Genomic DNA, 24,626 nt, shown 5'->3' with positions numbered 1-24,626 from the left:
AAGTCACAACAATAGACAATCACAGTCTGCTTAAACTAATAACACACAAAGAATTAAATGTTACCATGTTTTTATTGAACACACCATGTAAACATTCACAGTGCAGGTGGATAAAGTATGTGAACCCCTAGATTAATGACATCTCCAAGAGCTAATTGGAGTGAGGTGTCAGCCAACTGGAGTCCAATCAATCAGATGAGATTGGAGGTGTTGGTTACAGCAGACCTGCCCTATAAAAATAAAAACACACACCAGTTCTGGGTTTGTTTTCACAAGAAGCATTGCCTATTGTGAATGATGCCTCGCACAAAAGAGCTCTCACAAGACCTACGATTAAGAATTGTCGACTTGCATAAAGCTGGAAAGGGTTATAAAAGTATTTCTAAAAGCCTTGCTGTTCACCAGACCACGGTAAGACAAATTGTCTATAAATGGATAAAGTGGCCGTCCTGTAAAGATGACTGCAAGAGCACAGAACAGACTGCTCAATGAGGTGAAGAAGAATCCTAGAGTGTCAGCTAAAGACTTACAAAAGTCTCTGGCATATGCTAAGATCCCTGTTAGCGAATCTACGATACATAAAACACTATACAAGAATGGATTTCATGGGAGGATACGATAGAGGAAACCATGGCTGTCCAAAAAAAACATTGCTGCACGTTTACAGTTTGCACAAGAGCACCTGGATGTTCCACAGCAGTACTGGCAAAATATTCTGTGGACAGATAAAACCGAAGTTGAGTTGTTTGGAAGAAACACACAACACTATGTGTGGAGAAAAAGAGGCACAGCACACCAACATCAAAACCTCATCCTAACTGTGAAGTATGGTGGTGGGGGTTCATGGTTTGGGGCTGCTTTGCTGCGTCAGGGCCTGGATGGATTGCTATCATCGAAGGAAAAATGAATTCCCAAGTTTATCAAGACATTTTGCAGGAGAACTTAAGGCCATCTCTCCACCAACTGAAGCTCAACAGAAGATGGGTGTTGCAACAGGACAACGACCCAAAGCATAGAAGTAAATTAAGAACAGAATGGATTAAACAGAAGAAAATACGCCTTCTGGGGTGGCCCAGTCAGAGTCCTGACCTCAACCCGATTGAGATGCTGTGGCATGACCTCAAGAAAGCGATTCACACCAGACATCCCAAGAATATTGCTGAACTGAAACAGTTCTGCAAAGAGGAATGGTCAAGAATTACTCCTGACCGTTGTGCACGTCTGATCTGCAACTACAGGAAACGTTTGGTTGAAGTTATTGCTGCCAAAGGAGGTTCAACCAGTTATTAAATCCAAGGGTTCACAAACTTTTCCACCTGCACTGTGAATGTTTACATGGTGTGTTCAATAAAAACATGGTAACATTTAATTATTTTTGTGTTATTAGTTTAAGCAGACTGTGATGGTCTATTGTTGTGACTTAGGTGAATATCAGATCACATATTAGGACCAATTTGTGCAGAAATCCATCTCATTCCAAAGGGTTCACATACTTTTTCTTGCAACGGTAAGCTACGGCCAGGTTCACACCAGCACTTCAGTTTCCGTTCTCCCTTTTTATAGGAGCAGAACAAAGGAAATAACGGAACTGCTGGAGCTGTCAAATGTCAGCAAAAGACGGCGACTGATGGCTCCCATTTGTTATTATTATTAATGGCCAGAAGAATGCTGCTGTATGCCATATTTTGGATGGCGCCTAACAGAACAGATTAGCTATGAATTGTTGATGCACTCACTGCACAATGGTGTACATGGTGACAAACTCTCCCAGCAGTTTAACTTCCATGCCTTCACAGTGAGATTGGGCCACCAAATTGAGAAAAATATGAGTATACCTGATTTATTGAATCCGTGACTAATTCGGAACAAACATCTTCATCTTTTTCGCCTTTGGGTCTGTGTGGAGCGGTTTTCGTGTTGGAAGAAAAAATAAATTCCTTTCTTTTTTCCTCCCCGCAGAGAAAGGGCTAACTGAACTAATAGAGTAATAATTACCTTGGGATGTTTAAAAACATTTTTCTTACTGATTTGAATTTTTGTATGTTTAGGGACTTTATTAATTATTTTTTTAATCCTTATGCTAATATTGTACTATTATATGAATTGTCAAATTTTATGTATACAGATGTATATATGAACTTGGTCACATTATTTATATTTTGTCACCTCTTTTACATTTTTACATATTTATATGGTATCATATTTGCAGATGATTTGCTTTATAAATTTATTTACTCACTTGTATATATTTATATGTTTATGATGATTTTCATAATTCTAATTATTCACTTGTATATATTCATATATATTTTTGATATGTTACTTCTATTTTTGTTTCTTTTCCTTTTGTTTTACTCACCTTTCCGTATTTCCTTCACTCTTCATCACTTATTCACGCTTTTTCATTAATTCTTCGCCTTTTTGATTATTTTTTGGCCCTAATTCAAATCACATATTATGGTCTATGCTTTGTTGTATCCACCTGAGGTCATTCGTGTGAAGTAATGTTGACTTTCCAGTCACGTGTCCGGCGCATCATCAGCCATGTGACCTAATTGGTAATTTTGCTCTGGATTGGCCCCCTACCGTCGGGGGTGACCGCATATATTACTATAAAATCTCTTAGAGATATATTTTAATTAGGGGGATTTTCTTATCAACATTATTATTATTTCTACTCCTGTATTCCGAATGCGATTATCTTGTATCCTGTATGACCGTATTTTTCTGTTATGCATGTTGGTAGGTGTGGACGGCGTAACTTTGCATTGACTTATCGGCCATGTGTGTCCCATGTAACCGGTGCGTCATACCGGCCGCACGCTCAGCTCCACATCTTTGTGCTGGACCGGCTCTCTTTGTGACCATCTGAACTACTATGCGATGCCTCATTGGAGAGTTAGTCTCCATGGCACACCTAGCAGTGATTTTATTGTTAATCTGTGTTTCATTAGTTTCTTATCCCCAGAAGAAGCCAGTTCACTGGTGAAACGACGTTGGGAGGAGGCAGCTGAGGGATCGTCGCGCACTTTTGGGGTATTTATTATTGCTTTTTGTAACGGATCTCCTAGCACCCCGACCAGGTAACTCCGTCGATAGATGCTCCTAGTGCTTTCCGAGGACTCCAAGCACTCCACTTGACACCGTACGCACTGCAGACCCCACGAACCGCCGAAGCTTGGTTGAGGTCTCACCGTCTCCTACCCACACTGGACCTACGACAAGGCTCCAGGCTCCAGTGGGTCAACCTCTCCTAAAACCAGAGAGCAGGAACAGCTCTTACAAGAGCTAGTAGTTATGCCAGGGGAGTATAGCAAATCTTCAGCGTATAGCAATTCCCCAGTTTTGATTAGTTATCCAAACACCAGCCTCAACATTATGAAGGATAAAACAGGAACTCTTTATTGAGGGCTACTCGCCCGTATTTATGCAGGTCCCCATCTGGTGGCCACGCCCCTAGGGGACCAGAATGGAGACTGTGACACAGGACAGATATGCAGCAATTCAGGATACACAGACACAACACATCCTCACAATGCATCATGGTTTCCTCCTCTCTGCCCTGGCGACACCCGAGGAGCAATCCAATTATCTCTCAGGACAAAGGGAAATCGCCAATACACATGTGGAGACAACAGGACAGGAATCACCACCCAAACACACAATGTCACACCCCCACAGCAAACACAGACATTTAACATATCCCCAGATAGCTCAAGTCTGAGAGCATATCATTAGGTGAATGGCACTCAGAATACACAAATACAATAATATTAGCTATCTGGGTACCCTCACATAACATACAATTTAACCGAACGCATAATAACATAAAATACAATTCCAAAGACAGATTTAAGCTGTGCGGCCGGTCTGTCTTCTCCTTTAAAGTTAGTATGGGCCATAATCCTGAGGCAAGAGGCTGGCAAACAGCCCCCTCCAAAACACAGTGGCGAGGTTGGTTTCGTCACACTTTTTGATTTCCACACTTAGCTCACCAACTTTTCCATTGGACCTTTATGTCCGGGGTTTATATGTTTCTTAGTTGGTCCTCCATGTGGCTCCTTCTTGGTATCCTGGGTACTTCTGTGTGCAGACCCCTCAGCCCCCTCTAGGATTTTATTCCTCACTGAAGTATGCCTTCTTACTGCTGATTTTATATGTTACAGTTACTGTCCAATGTATACTTAATAAAGAATTTTCTATATTTCTATATGGAGGAGCCGTAGTCAATTATTTTTGTTTGGAGTTTTGATTTATGTAGGCTTATCTCAGTACTAAGTGTCCTTAATGTTCCGGTGTTAAAATTTGGTCGGTCTAGTTAATACATTATGTTATAGAAAAATGTATTCTACGTTTTATTTTATTCCTATATTTACTTATTACTACATCAGCTGTATCCCCTTTCAGGACCAGGCCATTTTTTGCAAATCTGACATGTGTCCCTTTATGGAGCGCGCGTTCACAGGATCGCAAGGTAAACAAGTTGATCTACAGCCTGCCAGCGGCGATCATTCGCTGGCAGGCTGTAGATGCGATTTTTTTAACTCCAAACTCTGGTCCTCTGGTGGTCCCTTTTGCTTGGATCAACCACCAGAGGATACAGGCAACTCTGTAAGTAGCACCAAACACCACACTACACCCCCCCCTGTCACTTATTAACCCCTGATCACCCCATATATACTCCCTGATCACCCCCTGTCATTATTCAGGAACCAGGGTACCACTGCCACCAATAATGGGGGGACGACCCTGTGGCCTCCAATGATTAATACTGGGGAGGGAGGGGGGGGCCCACTGCCACCAATGATGGGAGGGGGACCATGTGGCCACTGCCACCAATGATTAATACTGGGGGGGGCGCACTGCCACCAATGATGGGGGGGACCCTGTGGCCACTGCCACAAATGATTAATACTGGGGGGGGGGGGGGGGGTTGAGTTACCAGATGGGGCTGATAAGAGGGAGAGGCTGGGAGGCACATGAGGGGCTGATCAGAGGTTGGGGGGGCTGATCAGAGGCTGGGGGCTGTCTTTTGGACTTTTGGTTGGTCAGTGGTCACAAAATAAATGTGTTATTTATTTAATTGTTATAATTGGTATCGGTGAGTACTTAAATAAGAGTATCGGTACTCGGTAAAAAAAAAAAAATGGAATCAGGACACCCCTACTATAAACCACTCGTTCTGGTACAGAATTAACCCTGTAATGTTTTTGTTGTTACTAGAAGTCAATTGACTAGTTACAGATACCCGAAAAGGTGAAAAATGACATATAAAAGTATAACAATTAACGTCTCCTTGTGGCTGCCTGGCTGCCCCCATACAGTATAACGTCTCCTTGTGGCTGCCTGGCTGCCCTCATACAGTATAACGTCTCCTTGTGGCTGCCCGGCTGCCCCCATACAGTATAACGTCTCCTTGTGGCTGCCCCCATACGGTATAACGTCTTCTTGTGGCTGCCCCCATACGGTATAACGTCTCCTTGTGGCTGCCCCCATGCAGTGTAACGTCTCCTTGTGGCCCCAAGTGTTTTTTTCTTCTAAATGGGCATTTATCGCGATATATATCGCTATCGCAATACATTTCTTAATATCGTTATCGTGGGGATATTTTTTATATCGTCCAACCCTGGTGTGAGCAACCTTTGCCCGTGCACAGGTCTCACAAGCTTCTACGTAATCCTTAACACTCTTACTTAACCCAGGCCACCGAACCTCCGGGAAATCAGATCAAAGGTGGACTTGCCACCAGGATGTCCTGCAAGACAGTATCGTGATGTTCCTTGAATACCTTGTATCGCAATCCAGCAGGAACAAAAAACCTACCTGGGGGACAAGAATCCGGAGCCTCCTCCTGGGCTCCCAATACCTCCATCTCCAACTCTGGGTACAGAGCGGAAACAACCACCCCATCAGCCAAAATCGGAGCAGGATCCTCTGAATCACCTCCCCCAGGAAATCTACGAGACAATGCATCCGCCTTGATGTTTTTAACCCCCGGGCGAAAAGTAACCACAAAGTTGAACCTAGTAAAGAACAGTGACCATCTAGCCTGTCTAGGATTCAGACGCTTGGCAGTTTGCAGGTAAGCCAAGTTCTTATGATCAGTATATACCGTAACGGGATGAGACGCCCCCTCCAACCAGTGACGCCATTCCTCAAAGGCCAATTTGATGGCCAGCAATTTCCTATCTCCTACATCATAATTCCATCTCGGCGACCGAGAGCTTCTTGTAAAAAAAAAAAAAGCACATGGACGCCACTTGCCAGGAAATGAACCCTGCGACAACACTGCTCCAACCCCCACCTCTGATGCATCCACCTCCACCACGAATGGTTGAGACACATCGGGCTGCATCAGAATGGGAGCAGACGCAAAACATTCCTTAATAGCCGAAAAGGCCTGCAATGCCTCATTCGACCAGACAGAGAAGTCGACGCCTTTCTTAGTCATATCAGTCAGGGGTCTTACAATGGTAGAGTAGTTCAAGAGAAATTTTCTATAATAATTGGTAAACCCCAAAAACCACACCAAAGCTTTCTGATTCACCGGTCGGTCCAATTCCAGAACTGGTCGGACCTTTTCGGGGTCCATATGAAAACCAGAGTCAGAAAGCAAGTAACCGAGAAACGGAAGCTCCTGAACAGAAAACACACATTTCTCCAATTTAGCATACAATTTAGGATCGACAAAACCTGTCTCATGTGATCCTGATGAGTCTTCAGATCAGGGGAGTAAATTAGAATGTCATCCAAGTAAATTACAACAAACCTTCCCACAAAATTATGGAAAATGTCATTGACAAATCGCTGAAACACTGCTGATGCGTTAGTTAACCCAAAAGGCATAACCAGATTCTTGAAATGACCCTCGTGTGTGTTGAAGGCCGTTTTCCACTCATCCCCCTCCTTGATTCTGATCAGATTGTAGGCCCCTCTTAAAACTAACTTTGAGAACACCTTGGCTCCAACAATTTGATCAAAAAGGTTAGAGATCAAGGGAAGGGGATATGGTTCACGGACCGTAATGTGGTTCAATTCCCGGAAATCCAAACAGGGTCTAAGCGATCCATCCTTTTTCTTAACAAAGAATAACCCAACTGCGACCGGAGATTTAGATGGCCTAATATGATCCTTTGCCAAACTCTCGGCAATATACTTCCGCATGACCTCTCTTTCGGGTTGAGAAAGATTATATAGCCGAGACGTTGGCAACTTAGCCCCTGGGATGAGATTAACCGGGCAATCATATTCACAATGAGGAGGAAATTCCTGAGCCCCACCTTCCGAAAATACATCTGCAAAATCTGACAGATATTGTGGCAAAACCGTAGTAGACACCCCAGAGATAGAGGATCTAAGACCAATGATCTGCCTTGCCTGCCAATCTATAGTAGGGTTATGTTTTATCAACCATTGCATACTTGCTTGCTCCGGCAGCCTATTCACACTACCAAGAGTCGAGGATGTTTTTTTTTTCTATTTATGTAAACCTCTTTGTGGTTCTTTATCATCAACACGTGATTTAACAAAGCGACAAGCATAAACAAAATGACCACTTTCTCCACAGTAATAACATAGCTTATGCAACCTCCTAAAGTTCCTATTACCAAAACGGAACAACACCTGAACCAGCTGCATGGGTTTCTCCCCTACCCCAGAATTACATGTCATAATACTCTGGGGAACTGGTGGGACGAAACCACTCACAGAAGGGATCCCTCGCGTGGAGGGGACCTTACACCTCTCTTTAATTCGTCTATCTAACCGTACTACCAAAGACATAGCATTCTCCAATGTATCCGGATACTCATGAAAAGCGAGGGCATCTTTTAATCTCTCAGACAACCCTTGACAAAACTGACTATAAAGCGCGGGGTCATTCCACCTCTGCAGAATGTTCTCCTTGTAATAAAGTACGTAACTTAGATTCTGCCGGATAAAGCGGATAAAATCATCCACACCCCCACAAAACAAATCAGGGAGAGCAACCTTAGGTTCAAGGCTGGACTGACTCCCACCAGCGGAGCCATGAAGCAGAAAATTCTGACAAAGTGAAACTGCATTGCGGAGGTCAGCTATCTCCCAAGTTAACTCCTGCATGCGATCAACCAACGAATCAATTGACTCCATCTCAAAGCTGCTGAGAAATGGCAGTCTAGGTTTTGGGTGGGTTATAATGTCACGCTGGACAGGATACAAGATACAACAGAAATCCACAAACAAGTGTCCAGGGGAGAAGCTGGTGATAAAGGTCACCTCCTTACAAATCTCTACCAGCTCTCCCTAGACTTCTGTGCCCACGTTCAGACCCTAGAGGTGGGAATAAACGTGCCCCCGTGCCTAAGGCTGAAGATTCCCTAAAATCCCTAAGATGGTGACGGGGAAAAGAGACAGCTTGCTTCCTCAGACCTGGAGGAGGCAGGCGTCTCTCTAACAGCCTAGACAGAACACACACAAGAAAACAAAACCAACTTATCTTGTCACAGAGCAGATACAGCAAATCCTTCTTTCCTTCCTTCCACTGAGCAAGATAGAAGCTATAACCCGCACAGGACACTGGGAAGGGGCGTAATTTAAACTCATACAAACAACCCCACCCAATGCACCTGAAGGGAGGCGGATACAGCTCAACTCCAAAAGAAAAAACTACACGCCTGCTGCTAACCTGGCAGACCTCCGCACATAACCTGAGCAGGGCATGACACTTAGTCAGATGACCACACAAATATGCCTAATAATTGGATAGAGTACAAGGTGGCCCACGAAAAAGTAGCCTGCCTCCAGGGATAATATGACATGTTGAACGAGCAAGTGTATTGTTTTTATTTTTTATTACCCATAACTCACAAAAAATGTTGAAAGTAGTCCCCGTTCACATCTATGCATCTTTGGGCATGTTGGATTATGTTGGCTGATACTGCTCGCAGCTATGCAACAATGATGCTGCATATAATGTTTGTGATGTTTTCCTTGAGTTCATCCAGGGTAAATATATATATATGTATCCAGCATGGTATTAATTAGACCCCTAAAAAAAGTTATTTTTATTGGTATACGTTAAAAAGATCCCTAAAGGATCCACTTATTTAAGCTATTAGACATACACACAAAAAGTGACCATAAACCACATCCAGAGAAGATTTTTTAATGGGGTATGGGGAGACCACTGTCCCTAAATCTACCCCTGTCCTAAAGCCCTTAGCCCAGGGAGGGCTCCTGATGGTGGAGACCCCCTGTCCGCGTGCCTATGCTGCTAGCCCTTCCTGCTCCCTATAAGAGGTGCAAAAAGGCATGTGGATTATTTTCACAGGTAAGGGATTAGGATGTTAAATTTGTCAGCTATATGAATAGACTGGATGGGAATTAGACGGATAGAGACACAACAGTGATACAGACAAACACAAAAATACACAAAAATACACAAACATACACTTATTCAGTGTTGGTATTATAACCATACACTTAAAGGGTTGACGTTATAGTCAAACACCTCACTTGCCTCGACGCGTTTCACCCATGTGTATATTGTGGGATCATCAGGAGGTGTAATTATATATTATATGTGCAAGCCATTGTATGTGACTAAAGAAGTGCCAGTATAGGGCTGGGTCACATAGAATCGGTGCTCAGAGATATATGCCGGCTGAAAAGCCTGAACGCACAAGTGAAAAGGACGCTCTACCAGGGGTTAGGACAGAAGGATATATTCATATCAATAATACTTATGCCTGTTTAGGACTCCATCCCGTGTAGATACTGATATCCACATCTATATCCACATCCTATATGGGACAGGAAACAGTTGTATACCACAGTCAATTTCCATGTATACACATCTAGATATAAATGAAATCACTGGTAAGTGTAGACTCACGGTTTGGTGGATATAATTGACCTCTGTTGGTCCCCTGTCATGGTAGCTTGACAAAGCACACACTAGAGATAAGGTGCATCATTAGTTGTAAGTATTGTTGCTAGTGCTCACTAAATATATGGAGTTCATGAGTCCTCTAGTTACAGGGATACCATACTTACATGGTGGAGTCTCTTCTGCGGTCAATGTCCCCCCTGGTAGGCGAATCTCCACTAGTGCGTCGGCTGTATTTAAAAGAGCCGCATCACGTCACTAGTGGCTAATTGGACGCAGGCTCAGCTCCATTTCCTGCTCCTGGAACGCACATGCGTTCCAACTGCCGGAAGTGCTCCCTCCTATGGGCTGGTTAACATGATCTCAGCCAGCGCCACCTTCCTGAATGTTGGAACGCACATGCGTTCCAAGGGGCGACTTCCGGTCTTGCGATCTTACGATCTCACTCCCTACAGTTCCTATGTATATGAGTATGTGATCATGCAAGATGCAGTGCGCATCGCATGATATTTGCTCCCCGATAGCTCAGTCCCAGCCAGCCCCAAATCCTGTTCAGGTGTATGACCATTTAGCCTAACAGGGTTATAATGGGACTTGGCAGGCATAAAATGCTGTTTTATGTTGTGATTCACACATACATGGCCATCACATATATATAGTCATGGCCATGGTGCATGATCCCACAGCATATAGATCTTGTCAACAGTATCGGGATAGGTGCATATATTGGGCACCCAGATCATATAATGCCTCATATTGACTGTATAGAGTTCGTGATGCAGACACTTAAAAATATGTATTCCGGCATGTGGCACGGTTGATTTTTATATGTACATCCTTTAAAAAGGTAACCAGAGTGCGTGGTTGACCTATGGACAGTGACCCGATGTTGCGTCACTAATGTCCAGTCTGATATGTTTTTTCCATGCTTTACGCATGTGGTCTAATCTTCGGTACATTTCTTATATCACATGAAGCCAGGCTCTTAGGAACAAAAATAGGGATATTACGGGCACTGTCATATCTCATAGAAAACAGGTAAATGTCAACCTTTCATTAATGCCAGTAGGTGCCTGAGAGAGAAATCTGTGTATCCACACACACTCCTTCTGCATGATTTTCTTGTCCCAGTTCCCACCTCTGGGTGAAGGTGGTATGAGCTCCAGAACGGAGAATTTTAGACAGAGAGGGTCCCCTCCATGTACATCATTAATGTGGGAAGCTACTGGAGTGACTTTTTTATTGATGACATCATTTACATGTTCACAGACCCTCCTACGTAGTTCCCGTATCGTTTTCCCTATGTAATCTTTAGGGCAGGGGCATTGGCAGATATAAATAGCCCCTTTACTGCGACAACTACAGAAGTCCCTGATGACAATTGTCTGTCCTGTGGCACTGCAAGTTATGGCCTTGGCCGTGGATATGTACTGGCAGGCTTTACATGCGCCGCATCTGAACATCCCGAGGGGTTTACGTTCCAACCAAGTGCCCTCCCTGATAGGCGGAACGTAGTGGCTATGCACCAGGCGGTCTTTAAGGCTTTTGCCCCGTCTGTAACAGACACTTGGTTTTTCAGTTAGGACATCCGACAGGTCCTGGTCCATCCGTAAAATGGGCCAGTATCTGTCGAGTATCCTTCTCACCTCCTGATTGGCAGAATCATAGGTGGAAACAATACGGGGTGGTTGTACTGTATCTCCGTCTCTCAATTTTGGGACCAATAGTTTACTGCGATCCTGTGACACTGCATGTTTAAATGCCAGGTTCAAAGATTTCTGTGGGTAACCTCTTTCTCTGAACCTGGATTGTAATTTCCTTGCTTCATTAAAGAAGGCTTGATTGTCCAAACAATTCCTCCTTGCACGGAGATATTGTCCCCTCGGTATCCCTCGTTTGAGGGGAACCGGGTGGTGACTATCCCAGTGCAAGAGGGAATTGGTTGCGGTCGTCTTCCTAAACATATTTGCAGTTAACCTATCACCTTCAATCGTGATACGCACATCCAGGAAGGCAATTGACTGAGTCAATTTCTGACGTAAAATGAAGGCCCACATTATTCACATTGATGTCAGTGATGAACCTGCTGAAATCATCCGATCCACCCCTCCAGACCAGAAACACTTCATCGATATACCGTGTCCAGACCAGTATCTTGTCTGTCCACCACATGTCCTGGTCTGGAAAGATATGGGTGTCCTCCCACCAGCCCAGGAATAGGTTGGCATATGAGGGGGCACAGGGACTCCCCATTGCCGTCCCCCTGAGCTGGTGGAAGAACCGCCCATTAAATAGAAAGTAATTATGGGTCAAGACGAACTCCAGAAGCCTGAGTACAAAGGCATTATGCTCCCTACAGAATGTCCCCCTGGTTGCTAAGAAGTATTCCACGGCGTGGAGCCCTTTATCATGAGGTATCGAGCTATAGAGGGACTCCACGTCGATACTAGCAAGTAGGCATCCCTGGTCCAAGTTGATGGTGTCAATTTTATTGAGAAAGTCCATCGTGTCCCTAGTATATGCCGGTAGGGACACGACGAACTGACTCAGGACACGATCAATATAGATTCCACTATTTTGAGTGAGTGAGTCCACCCCTGAGATAATTGGTCTACCTTTTAATGGATTCGTGCCTTTATGGACCTTGGGGAGGCCGTAGAAAGTCGCTGTACTTGGGAACATTGGGAGGAGAAAATCATATTCCGTGGGTGATATTATTTTTTTACATATACCTTCGTCCAGTATATTTTTTAATTCCGCCCTAAAGCGGATAGTGGGGTTAGATGTTAAGGTTCCGTATCCCCCTCTATCTTTGAGCAAGTCCATGCACATCTGCCCATATAGGGGCTGGTCCAGGATCACCAAGTTTCCCCCTTTGTCAGAGGGCTTTATGATGATAGATTTATCCCGTTCCAGCGACTGTAATGCAGACATTTCCACCCGTGATAGATTGTATTCCCTGGGTCGTATGTTCTCGATTTTCTCTAGATCCGATAATACCATCTGTAGGAAGATCTCTATGCATTCGTAATTATGAGGGGGCGGCATCTTTTTACTTTTTTGCTTAAGGTCCGTATATGGACCATGTCCCGGGTTTCTTCTACTCTCCTCCCCAAGGTCCATCAATGTCTGGAAGTCCGCATAGTCGGATATATCGAGACCCAGACTGTCGCACGTCTGTTTGTTAGATTGTTTGAAGAACTTCTGCCACTTGAGTCGCCTGGCAAATAGATGTAGATCCTTGGTCCAACTGAAGAGGCAGAAGTTCGTGGTTGGAACAAATGACAAACCCTTTTTCAATACCTCAGTTTCAACAACCGATAAATCACGAGAAGTGAGATTAATGATTTGCAGACCATCCACTATATTTTGTCTGTTAGGACCCGCCCCCGTAGATTGTAGGGAGCCTGGGCCTGCTCCAAAAAAGAGGGTCCAGATTGAGAGAAGGATGGCGAACGAGAAGAGGGAGATAAATGTTGAGGTGGAGGCACAGTTGGGTATTGAGACCCTCGTGATGCCCCTCGTCTCCCACCCCCTCCCCGTGGCCATCTCTTTCCACGTCTCCTGTTGCCAGAGAATCTTCCTCTGCCGTAGTTCTGATATTGAGGTTCGGTGTCAGATGACTCGACTTCAGAGGAAGAGATGTCAGAGACAATGGGGGGATTTATGGGAGTGGGTTGTTTATATGCCCTATTTTCCCTAAATTCTGTGAGGTCACGTACAAATTGCCTATGTTTCCTGTCCTTCAGTAGGCGCTGAAATCTCTCCACTAGAGTCTGAAGAGATGATTCGCGTCTATCGAAGTCCGGGTCCCCTTTTAATTTGAGGGCAAGCTCGATTTGTTCCTGTAATTTAACAGAAGTACGCTCAAATAATAACTTCTCTTCCTCTAAGAGGATATTCATCAAATTAAGCGAACTCCGAGTGAGTTCTTCCTCCCATTTAGCTAACAGTTCTACAGATGTGATGCGGTCGGCTGGTTTCACCTGGTGACGGAGGCCTCGAGGAACTATTTTGAGTTCCAGGTAGCTCTCAATGGATTTAATTTCCCACCAGGATTTGATGTTATCCTTGTATTTATTGTAAAGTTCATGGAATACCTGTTTACATGACGTAGATGCAGTCAGGCCCGGGACGTCCCTATCTGAGAAGATTTCTTTTGCCTCACTGATAAGTGCCTCAGTGAAGAATGTACCAGTCAGGAAGTTAGCCATCACAATATTAAATCATATAAATCCAGCAAAATCAATAAACATTGAAATATGGGGGTAAATGTATTGTATATGTATCCAGCATGGTATTAATTAGACCCCTAAAAAAAGTTATTTTTATTGGTATACGTTAAAAAGATCCCTAAAGGATCCACTTATTTAAGCTATTAGACATACACACAAAAAGTGACCATAAACCACATCCAGAGAAGATTTTTTAATGGGGTATGGGGAGACCACTGTCCCTAAATCTACCCCTGTCCTAAAGCCCTTAGCCCAGGGAGGGCTCCTGATGGTGGAGACCCCCTGTCCGCGTGCCTATGCTGCTAGTCCTTCCTGCTCCCTATAAGAGGTGCAAAAAGGCATGTGGATTATTTTCACAGGTAAGGGATTAGGATGTTAAATTTGTCAGCTATATGAATAGACTGGATGGGAATTAGACGGATAGAGACACAACAGTGATACAGACAAACACAAAAATACACAAACATACACTTATTCAGTGTTGGTATTATAACCATACACTTAAAGGGTTGACGTTATAGTCAAACACCTCACTTGCCTCGACGCGTTTCACCCACGTGTAGATTGTGGGATCATCAGGAGGTGTAATTATATATTATATGTGCAAGCCATTGTATGTGACTAAAGAAGTGCCAGTATAGGGCTGGGTCACATAGAATCGGTGCTCAGAGATATATGCCGGCTGAAAAGCCTGAACGCACAAGTGAAAAGGACGCTCTACCAGGGGTTAGGACAGAAGGATATATTCATATCAATAATACTTATGCCTGTTTAGGACTCCATCCCGTGTAGATACTGATATCCACATCTATATCCACATCCTATATGGGACAGGAAACAGTTGTATACCACAGTCAATTTCCATGTATACACATCTAGATATAAATGAAATCACTGGTAAGTGTAGACTCACGGTTTGGTGGATATAATTGACCTCTGTTGGTCCCCTGTCATGGTAGCTTGACAAAGCACACACTAGAGATAAGGTTCATCTTTAGTTGTAAGTATTGTTGCTAGTGCTCACTAAATATATAGAGTTCATGAGTCCTCTAGTTACAGGGATACCATACTTACATGGTGGAGTCTCTTCTGCGGTCAATGTCCCCCCTGGTAGGCGAATCTCCACTAGTGCGTCGGCTGTATTTAAAAGAGCCGCCGCATCACGTCACTAGTGGCTAATTGGACGCAGGCTCAGCTCCATATATAATTGACAATTTTACGGGGTAATTTACTAATCTGAAATACGCCTAAATTAGGTGTTTTTCAGGCGCAGATGGCAGCGCAACGGTTAGCAGCTACCTGCAACTTCTCTCCGCTCACACCAGGTCTAAAATTGTGGGCACGGTGTGGAAGGGGAGGGGCCGGAAGCCCTTCAAATTTATCAATTTCTAAGCCTATTTCTTGGAAACTGTCTTACATTTAGTACAGGCACTGGATGCACCGAAGTTATAGAGAGGCATTCACCTCTTCATAACTCCGGCGGATCCACTTACAGCTATGGGTCTTTATTAAGACCGGTGTCTAAAACGTCAGTCTTAATAAATGTGCCCCATGATGTTTAAATTTCTTCTCAGTGCAATTTGATATGTTCTTCATTGTTTGTATTGTTTATTTTTTGTGGGATAAGTTGTATTTTTTAAGAGCACAATTTAATTTACCATGTCTGTTATTGGAAAAATTGGAAAAAAATTATCTTTGGGGGTTAAATTGAAAAAAAAAAAAAAAACTATTCTGACAAAGTTTTGACATCACGGTGTGTTAAAAATGACATTCTTATTCTGTGGGTCAATACGAATGTGGCAATACCAAACTCCCGAATAACCCGGAAACTCAGAAAACCGCAGGTCTGAATTGACCTGCAGTTTTCTGCGATCGCCGACATACATGCCGGAACCATACATGACGTACCGGTATGTCATGTGTCCTTAAGTACCAGGACATCATGACGTACCAGGACGTCATGTGTCCTTAAGAGGTTAAAGAGGTTGTCCACTTTTGCTATACTGATCAGATTGGCAGGGGGCCGACTACCAGCACGCCCGGCCAGTCTGATGTTTGAAGAGAATGCAGCACAGTAATTATCTTGGTAAACTGCATGAAACTAATGGTAGACAGTGGCTAATTTGGCTGAAGGAATGTAGCAGTTATTCGTAGACTGTACTCGATTATTTGAGGGATTGTAGCAAAGTATTGCCCTGGCAAACAACATGAGAGAGGTTCTACATTAACAGTAGATCATACCTTATTGGCCAAAGGAGTGCAAGAAGTTATTAGTAGACCATACCTGATTGGATGAGGTAGTGTAGCAGTTAGAAAAATTATTTGTGGGGGGTTCACTGTACTCTAAAACAGACGATGACCTTATTCTGTGGGTCTGTAAGAATAGAGTGATAACTAATTTATATAGTTTCTTTTATGTTTTACTACTTTTTTTTTTTTTATAGCTGTGCGAGGGCTAATATTTTGGAGGGAGTGTTGTCGTTTTTACTGGCACCATTGCTTTCTATTCCTTTTTGAGGGGAGCAACATAGCCAAAAATACAGAAATTACACTTATCGGTAATTGTTTTAAAATGTTATTTCTTCTTTGTATGGGTGGAATAAAGGAGGTGCTGTCATGGGCTCATGGAAAATCGATTACCGGTAAATGTAATCTGTAGTTCCCATTCGCTATGAGAGAACCTGTAAGGGCTGTTTCACACGAGTGAGTCCATTGCGGGAATTAATGAATGTGTGGGCGTGATCCTCCCATCTGGACTTGTAGGCGCGCACTGCATTATCATGATTTATAATAATGTGCGACTCTGCTTGTCTCCCTACAGCAAATGGCATTTATCATATAGACAAAGTTAATACAAGGCACTTACTAAGGTATTGTGATTGCCCAAATAGCTTGATTCATTTTTCCATCAAACTGTACAATGCTCATATCCAGAGGTTATGACTACCCTGTAATCCAGCAACGGTGGCTGTGCTTGCAAACTACCTCACTTTCCTGCTTCTCTATACCACCACCCTCCCCCTCATGTACCCCATCGAGTGTCTGCGCAGTGTACAGCAAACTCTTTTCATTAGATTATTTACATACAGAATATATGCTTCCAAACGTACAATTTGTTCACATTTTGCACTGCAATATTCAACCCCAAACAGCAAATGGAGTGAACACTCAGTTGAGACTCAAACAGAGCGCTAAGAGCTGAAATCTGGACTTTCAAAGTGCTAGGTCAAAGATTCCTATTCCTGCTAGGTCAAAGATTCACCCCACTAAACCGTTTTTGTTTTTTTTGTTTACTTATAATCCCTACACTACGATTTATGCCTACATAATCTAATTAATCATTTTGGTCCAGTAGATTTTGTTTAAAACGTGCTTTTAAAATGTGCAAATTACCTTGCTACCAGCAAGTAGGGCGGCTACTTGCTGGTAGCAGCCGCATCCTCCGATCCTAAAGACGCCCCCTCCGCATGTTGATTGACAGGGCCAGGGAACGGGATCGTTCTCTGCTGGTCCTGTTTGCATTCAAAATCTCGCTCCTGCGCCGTACCTGTCTTCAATCGGCGCAGGCGCACTGAGAGGCGGCCGCTCGCTCGGCCGCTCTATCCTCAGTGCGCCTGCGCTGGGTGTAGATGTGACGCCATCGGCGCAGGCGCATTGAGGATGGAGCGCCCGCCTCTCAGTGCACCTGCGTCGACTGAATACCGTTACAGCGCAGGCGCGAGTTCTTGATAGCAGACAGGGCCAGCAGAGGACGATCCCATTCCCTGGCCCTGTCAATCAACATGCGGAGGGGGCGTCTTTATGATCGGAGGATGCGGCTGCTACCAGCAAGTAGCCGCACTACTTGCTGGTAGCAAGGCAATTTTCATATTTTAAAAGCACGTTTTAAACAAAATCTACTGGACCAAAAAATGATTAATTAGATTATGTAGGCATAAATCACAGTGTAGGGATTATAAGTAAACAAAAAAAAAAAAAAAAAAAACGTTTAGTGGGGTGACAGAAGCCCTTTAAGACCCTGCGTCAGAAAATCTAAGACTAGAGAAATATTAGGAGGCAGAGAAATGTCAATCGAATCGTTAGCAAATCTAAGGAAGGCCTTCCAAATCCCGACATAAATACAAGAGGTAATCCCTTTCCTACAGATCCTGAAATAATAAGAGGGGATCTCTTAGCTACTAGCCTGACAGATGAAGATGACCTACTCAGAAAAGCCTCTAGACATCAGAAACCACCTTTCAAGAACCAGGCCGTCAGATGCAGGTTTCCTAGTTCAAAAAGGAAAAGAGGATCTTGAGAAAATACATCCCTTTGGGTCTGGCAGAACCCATGGATCGCGCAGTGACAGCAGTGGTGTGCCTAGGGTATTTGTACCCCCTCACAGTAATATTGTCCTCATTGTACAACCTTCACAGTAGTTTTGTACAGACGTGTGCCCGCTCACATTAGTTATGCCCACATTGTGCCCCCTCACAGTAGTTATGCCCTTTCTGTGCCCCTTTCACAGTTGTAATGCCCTCTTTGCGTCCCCTTCACAGTAATAATTCCCATTGTGCCCCCTTCACAGTAATAATCCCCATTGTATCCCCTTCATAGTAATAATGCCCACTGTGCTACCTTCATAGTAATAATGCCCACTGTGCCCCCTTTACAGTAATAATGCCCACTGTGCCCCCTTCACAGTAATAATGCCCACTGTGCCACCTTCATAGTAATAATGCCCACTGTGCCCCCTTCACAGTAATAATGCCCACTGTGCCCCCTTCATAGTAATAATGCCCACTGTGCCCCTTCATAGTAATAATGCCCACTGTGCCCCCTTTACAGAAATAATGCTCATTGTGCCCCTTCACAGTAATAATGTCCATTGTGCCGCCTTAATAGTAGTAATTTTACAGCGGCCCTGAAAGAATGCTAAAACTGCAAGGGTCACCCAACCTGAAGGACTCTAATCTACAATGATCACTACGGGATAGTCTTTTGACCATTCTACCCCTGTGCTGAGATTCCCTGAAATCTCCCACCACCTGAGGGAGGAAAAAATTCTATAAGAAAAACCTTTTGTCTTGGGGATAAAGGGAAATCAATCCCAGGAGGTCAGAATGTCCTGGAGTGAAACAGGGCCAACTTCACATCCGGGGTACAGGAGGTCATAAGACCCAGGACTGAAATTGCATCCATTATGGACACCCTGATTGACTGGGATTGTGGACTCTCCACAGAATGAGACTCTTTATATCTGAGTGAAAACAAACTTTTCCCCCCCTGAATCTAACATGATCTCTAGGAAAGAACATCAGTAATCTGGCAAGAAGCATGACTTGTTCCAGTTCAGCTCCCATCCTAACTCTGTTAACATCTTCTGAATCTAACACCTGAGACGACCTAGAGAATAGTCCACCACCAGAAAACCGTTCAGGTAAGGAATTCTGATAATATTGGACCTTCACTTCTGCCACCAGCTATGCAAAAACTCTTGGGGCCTGCAAGATCCCAACAGGAAGGGCTGAGCTGCAGATGGAAAAAACGTTAAAAACCTTTGGGAAGAAGCATGTATCAGGACATGAAAGTAGACATCCCTGAGGTTTACTGATGCCAGACCTTATTTTACCTATTAAACATCTATGAGGGACTGTATCAAAAGCCTTTGCAAAATCCAGAAACGCTACATCCACAGCGGCCCCTCCCTCTGCCCAGGCTACTACTCACCTCCTCATAAAAACAAATCAGGTTAGCTTGACAACTTCTATCACTTATGATATTATTTAGTCACATAATCCTGTATATAGTCCCTGAAGAGTTCTCACATTTTCCCACAACAGTTAAACTAACTGGTCTATAATTACCTGTAGAGGACGTAGATAATTTTTTGAATAGATACAGCTAAAGCCTGTGCTGGCAATGACAACCTGTCACAGTTTTAAACCAAAATAGTTTCTATATATTCAAATGCAAACTATTAATGAAGCTACATAAGAGGTATTACAGTATATGCATAAAATGTGTGGTCACAAGCACAGGAAGCACAGCTGGAGAGAATAAGGCTTGACATACACATTAGACAGCTGCACATTTGGTTGACCGCTATTCCACCCACGCACAGATGCACAGGTAGAGGTCAGTAAAGCTACCAGTTACTGGTGCAACATCAAAAGAACACGTACTAAAATAATTGTCGTGGTTGCATAAAAATCATCAAGTTGTCATAGCATTCGTATTTTAGACCAATAATGCACAGTAACACAAGACTTTAGGATACCTTAAAGAAGGCTTGTCTGAGCTGGTAAAGTTGTTCATCATATAGGAAACTAATAAGCAGCTGCATGGAAGGTCGGTTCACTGAAGTGTTCTGTAAATTCAGTATTAGCTTGAACCGAGGACCAATTCCCTGTACCTGAAAGAAAGAAACAATTACTAATTCGGATTCATACTAATTCATGAACAGAAAATGCAGAAAGCTTGTAAAATAAGAACATGAGCTCTGGGCTGATGTAGTTGGATACATGGAATACTTATTACTATAACATGGACTGCTTCATTAAACAAGCTGAATAAAACCATGTTAGCTGAGTGACACCCCCCACAAAATGTTTGCAGATGAACAAACTAGTTACTGAAATAGAGTGAGTACCAAAAAGGGAACTGTGGAATGAGACCTGTAACTTGGCAAACAGTGGATGGAGGCCAAGTAAACATTATTTATATGCAACAAAGGTACCTTTAACAAAATTATAACAAATGTAACCATGATCACAAAGTATCATGTACTTACAGCAGCATTTAGAGTAAGAGATTCCTGGAGTGTTGAGGATACTGGGGTGAGGCTGGCATCCAGGGCCTTAACATAAGCTCGGGCTGCACTAAGACGGAGACGGTACAGATCCATTTGGAAAACACGATGCATCGCTGGGGAGAAAAGGTAAGGTTATGAAAGAGAGAGGTCGCACAATATTTTTATAGAAGCTCAATTATAGCAGAAGTAATACTATCTTAGTTACTCTTAAAGAGGCTTTTCAGGACTATGTATAGGAGTCGTTCCATTGAAGTTAAATGGGACAGCTTGATTTTTATATTCTATACTTTAGGTTTTATTTGTATATGTCAAAACTGTGAAAACTTTCCTGGCTACCAGAGTTGAAAAATGTCCAAACACCCTGGCAGGAAAAGGTTTATTCTATATGATACATTCTTTTGGGCAGATTCTGAATATAATCTATACGGAGTATAGCACGGATCATAGTTTATCTTACCCACTGCATTCTCTCTCTCACGAAGGGTCTGGTCGACATAAAGTTTGGTTTTCTTTGGTACATTGAGCTTAATGCTTTGTCCAGTAGGGGGACCCAGAGTTGTATCCTTATCTTCAAAGTGAGCCATCCTCTTCAGTATCTTGATAATAAGACCCCCTCCTGAGGTGGATAAAAAGATTTGAGATGATATAGCTCACTAAAGAAAAAAGCTGTTACAGCTAATGTGACATACACTACCTCTTGTGGTCATAATCAGAGTATCATCCTCTCTTCCATATCTTCCAAAGCAAATGCTGGTTACTATGTCCTGTGGAACAAAGATAATTTTACCATACACCCATGTTAGATGGAACCTTATACAAAAGAAAGAAACACTTATTTAATAAACTGTTGTCAAAGGGGCTGTCCTACGAAAAATATTCTACAGTTTTCAAACAGCAACTGGATCTGAATTATTTTGCATTTGCATGTAATGAAAAATTTTGCAAAATGTATCTGTATGAGCACCACCTACTGTTGCTTATTTTAGTTTTTTGTCCTGCTCACCGAGATGGCCGCACATGCTCAGTTTCATTCTTCAACTGCCTCTTGAGCTGTGATAGGGAGAGCATGGACACGCCCCCTGAGCTGCAGCACAAAAGACACTGCCCCTGAGCTGTCAGCTTGATATAAATCTAGCAGAGCAATGCATGGGGAGATCTCTGGGTCCATGTGAGGTACAAGGCTGGTTCTAGCTGTATTAGAAAGAGATCGTCACGTACTATATGATGTCTGATTTTCATTTTTTACATTAGTCATAGGATAGACCCTTTAAGAAATGTGAGCCACATATAGATATGGCATGTAACACCTGCGTTTCTTCCTAATATATACTGCACTGTGAAAAAGTTTTAGACAGGTGCGGAAAAAATGATGAAAAATCTGAATCCTATCAAAAGTTTTCAAAAGTGTTAATGGTTTGTTTTTTATCAATTGCAATATGCAAAGTTAACAAAAAAAAAAAAAAGAAATCAAATCAATATTTGGTGTGACCGCCCTTTTCCTTCAAAACAGCATCAATTCTTCTAGGTACACTTGCACACAGTTTTGGAAGGAACTTGGCAGGGAGGATGTTCTAAACATCTTGGAGAACTAACCACAGATCTTCAGTGGATGCAGGCTTGCTCAAATCCTTCTGTCTCTTCATGTAATCTCGGACAGACTTGATATTGAGATCGGGGCTCTTAGGGTTCCATATCATGACTTCCAGGATTCAATGTTCTTTTTTACATTGACGATAGTACACACTAAATGTGTCCACAGGGCTCGGTTAGTCAGATGGAAGCCAAAAGAGTATCCTTTTACCCTCCGTCCGCCTGGTGTATGTCAGTATAATACAAAAAAACCTAAACTTTGTGGAATGGAGTAGTAGACTGCGCTATTCCATCCTGTAGTGTCTTGTAGCGGGAGGGCGAGGGTGTCTCAGAGCCTGAAAACGCTTTTGAGGTCATTTATTGAACGGGTGTAAAGTACAACTGGCTTAGTTGCCCATAGCAACCAATCAGATTCTAGCCTTCATTTTCCAAAGGAGCTGTCAAAAATGAAAGGTGGAATCTGATTGGTTGTTACGGGCAGCTAAGCCGGTTCTACTTTACCACAGTTTCACAAATGTCCCCATTCATCTGCTACCAATGGTGGTGTGTCAGACTCAATAAGTAAAGTGAGGGCACCAGACAGATGTCATCCTGGTTATTTGACTCCTCCAGGAGAGCACAGAAACTTGGAATGCCCTGCAATGCTGTGCTGCTGAAGGATAAGGACTGGTAAAGAGGGGTAGGGGGATGTATGAGCGACGGTATGCAGTGGGATGTTACAGCGTTACACGTCAGGAGTCCTCCTGCTGTATATCGCTGGTGAAAGACTCTAGATGTGATGAACCGAGACTTAATGACATTAGCAGTATGTTTGGGCTTGTTGCCCTGTCGCAGACTAAATTTGGAGACAATCAGACCCCTCTCTGATGGCTAAGTATTTGCCTGTATTTCTCAGCATTCAGGACACCATTAATCCTAACTAAATCCGCAACTCCATTTTTTGAAATGCAGCCCCACACTTGCAAGGATTCATTATTGTACTGTTCTCCAGCCTTTCGGTGAACAAATTGCCTTCTGTTACAGCCAAATATTTCAAAGGTCCAGAACACCTGCTGCCATTTTTCTGCACCCCAGTTCCTATGGTTTCATGCACATTTGAGTTGCTTAGCCTGGTTTCCACATCAAATATGTGGCTTTTTGGCTGTAATTCTTCTATGAAGACCACTTCTAGCCAAACTTCTCTGAACAGCAGATAGGTGTACCTGGGTCCGACAAAATATATTTAATAGTGTCGTAAGGGCATTTTTCAGTGCTGATTGGTTCTGTCTCATTTAATATTCTGTGTAATAATATTCCTTGTAATGCTGTGGGTTGGGGATAGTTAGATAATATACCCATCTCCCATTGTGCTGATAAGGCCACAATCCTGAATGGTTATCTCAGAGACATGCGTGTTGCACATGGGAGATCATTAGGAGGAGGGGCGGAAAAGGGTATAACCTAGTATTACATAGACCTTTAATTGGCACTCCATTGAAGAAATCATTCAGGAAGGATGAACACTCTTTCTTGTTACCTCGGGGTGTCAGCAATGTGCTACGACATGGACTCGGAGTCCCCCCCATATTGTATGTGTAGGCCAGTGATGATTATTTACTTATTACTACTCTGAATGTGATTTCTCTGTTTTATGTTATATTTAATTATGCTTATTCATTCACGTTTTGAAACAAATAAAAAAACAAAAAACATAGCAACAAAATGGCAACTCAACAAATACCAACTTACTGGGGTTGAAAAAACACTCAGCAAATTCTTATCTCTGTACAGGTGCACTTCCAGATTCTTTAATCCCACCAGAACAGCTTGGATGCTACGTGACTTCTGTTCCAATAAAGCCATCGTCATAATGGAGGCAGGTAAAGTAACTGCCCAAAGCTGCTTCCCCTGTCACAAGTGAGATTATCGGAGATTTTTATGTGTCAGAATGTTAAAACAATAACTATGACAATGCTTTGATCGTTAGGCAGATTATCACAAACAAATGTTACTATGAACACTCGTTCCCGATAATCTACCTGTGAAAAGGTTCCACAGATCAACCGATGAACAAGTAAAATGATCTTTCATCAAGTGAATTCATCTTTCATGTGGAGACCTTAATCCTCGTTTCTGGGCAACAGCACTCTGCTGCCCAGAA

The 24,626-nt window shown here is 43.1% G+C and overlaps 1 protein-coding gene and 1 long non-coding RNA gene across 3 annotated transcripts in view; one reads left to right on the top strand and one right to left on the bottom strand.

Moving 5' to 3' along the window:
• BBS1 (Bardet-Biedl syndrome 1) overlaps positions 1-24,626 on the bottom strand; it is a 331,388-nt gene that overhangs the window by 28,199 nt on the left and 278,563 nt on the right. For both annotated transcript variants that reach the window (XM_044270034.1, XM_044270035.1), the window contains exons 11-15: positions 24,215-24,373; positions 21,591-21,660; positions 21,354-21,512; positions 20,876-21,009; positions 20,363-20,497 (exon numbers count right to left, since the gene is read on the bottom strand). In XM_044270034.1, the coding sequence (XP_044125969.1) occupies positions 20,363-20,497; positions 20,876-21,009; positions 21,354-21,512; positions 21,591-21,660; positions 24,215-24,373 (657 nt within the window). The remainder of the gene's footprint in view (positions 1-20,362; positions 20,498-20,875; positions 21,010-21,353; positions 21,513-21,590; positions 21,661-24,214; positions 24,374-24,626) is intronic.
• LOC122920498 overlaps positions 1-24,626 on the top strand; it is a 215,032-nt gene that overhangs the window by 28,655 nt on the left and 161,751 nt on the right. Inside the window, exon 2 of the long non-coding RNA XR_006386922.1 lies at positions 24,257-24,345. This is a non-coding gene — a long non-coding RNA (uncharacterized LOC122920498). The remainder of the gene's footprint in view (positions 1-24,256; positions 24,346-24,626) is intronic.

This window comes from Bufo gargarizans, chromosome 10 (genome assembly GCF_014858855.1).
Source record: "Bufo gargarizans isolate SCDJY-AF-19 chromosome 10, ASM1485885v1, whole genome shotgun sequence".
NCBI lineage: Eukaryota > Metazoa > Chordata > Amphibia > Anura > Bufonidae > Bufo > Bufo gargarizans.
This window is presented reverse-complemented; position numbering and strand designations above follow the sequence as displayed.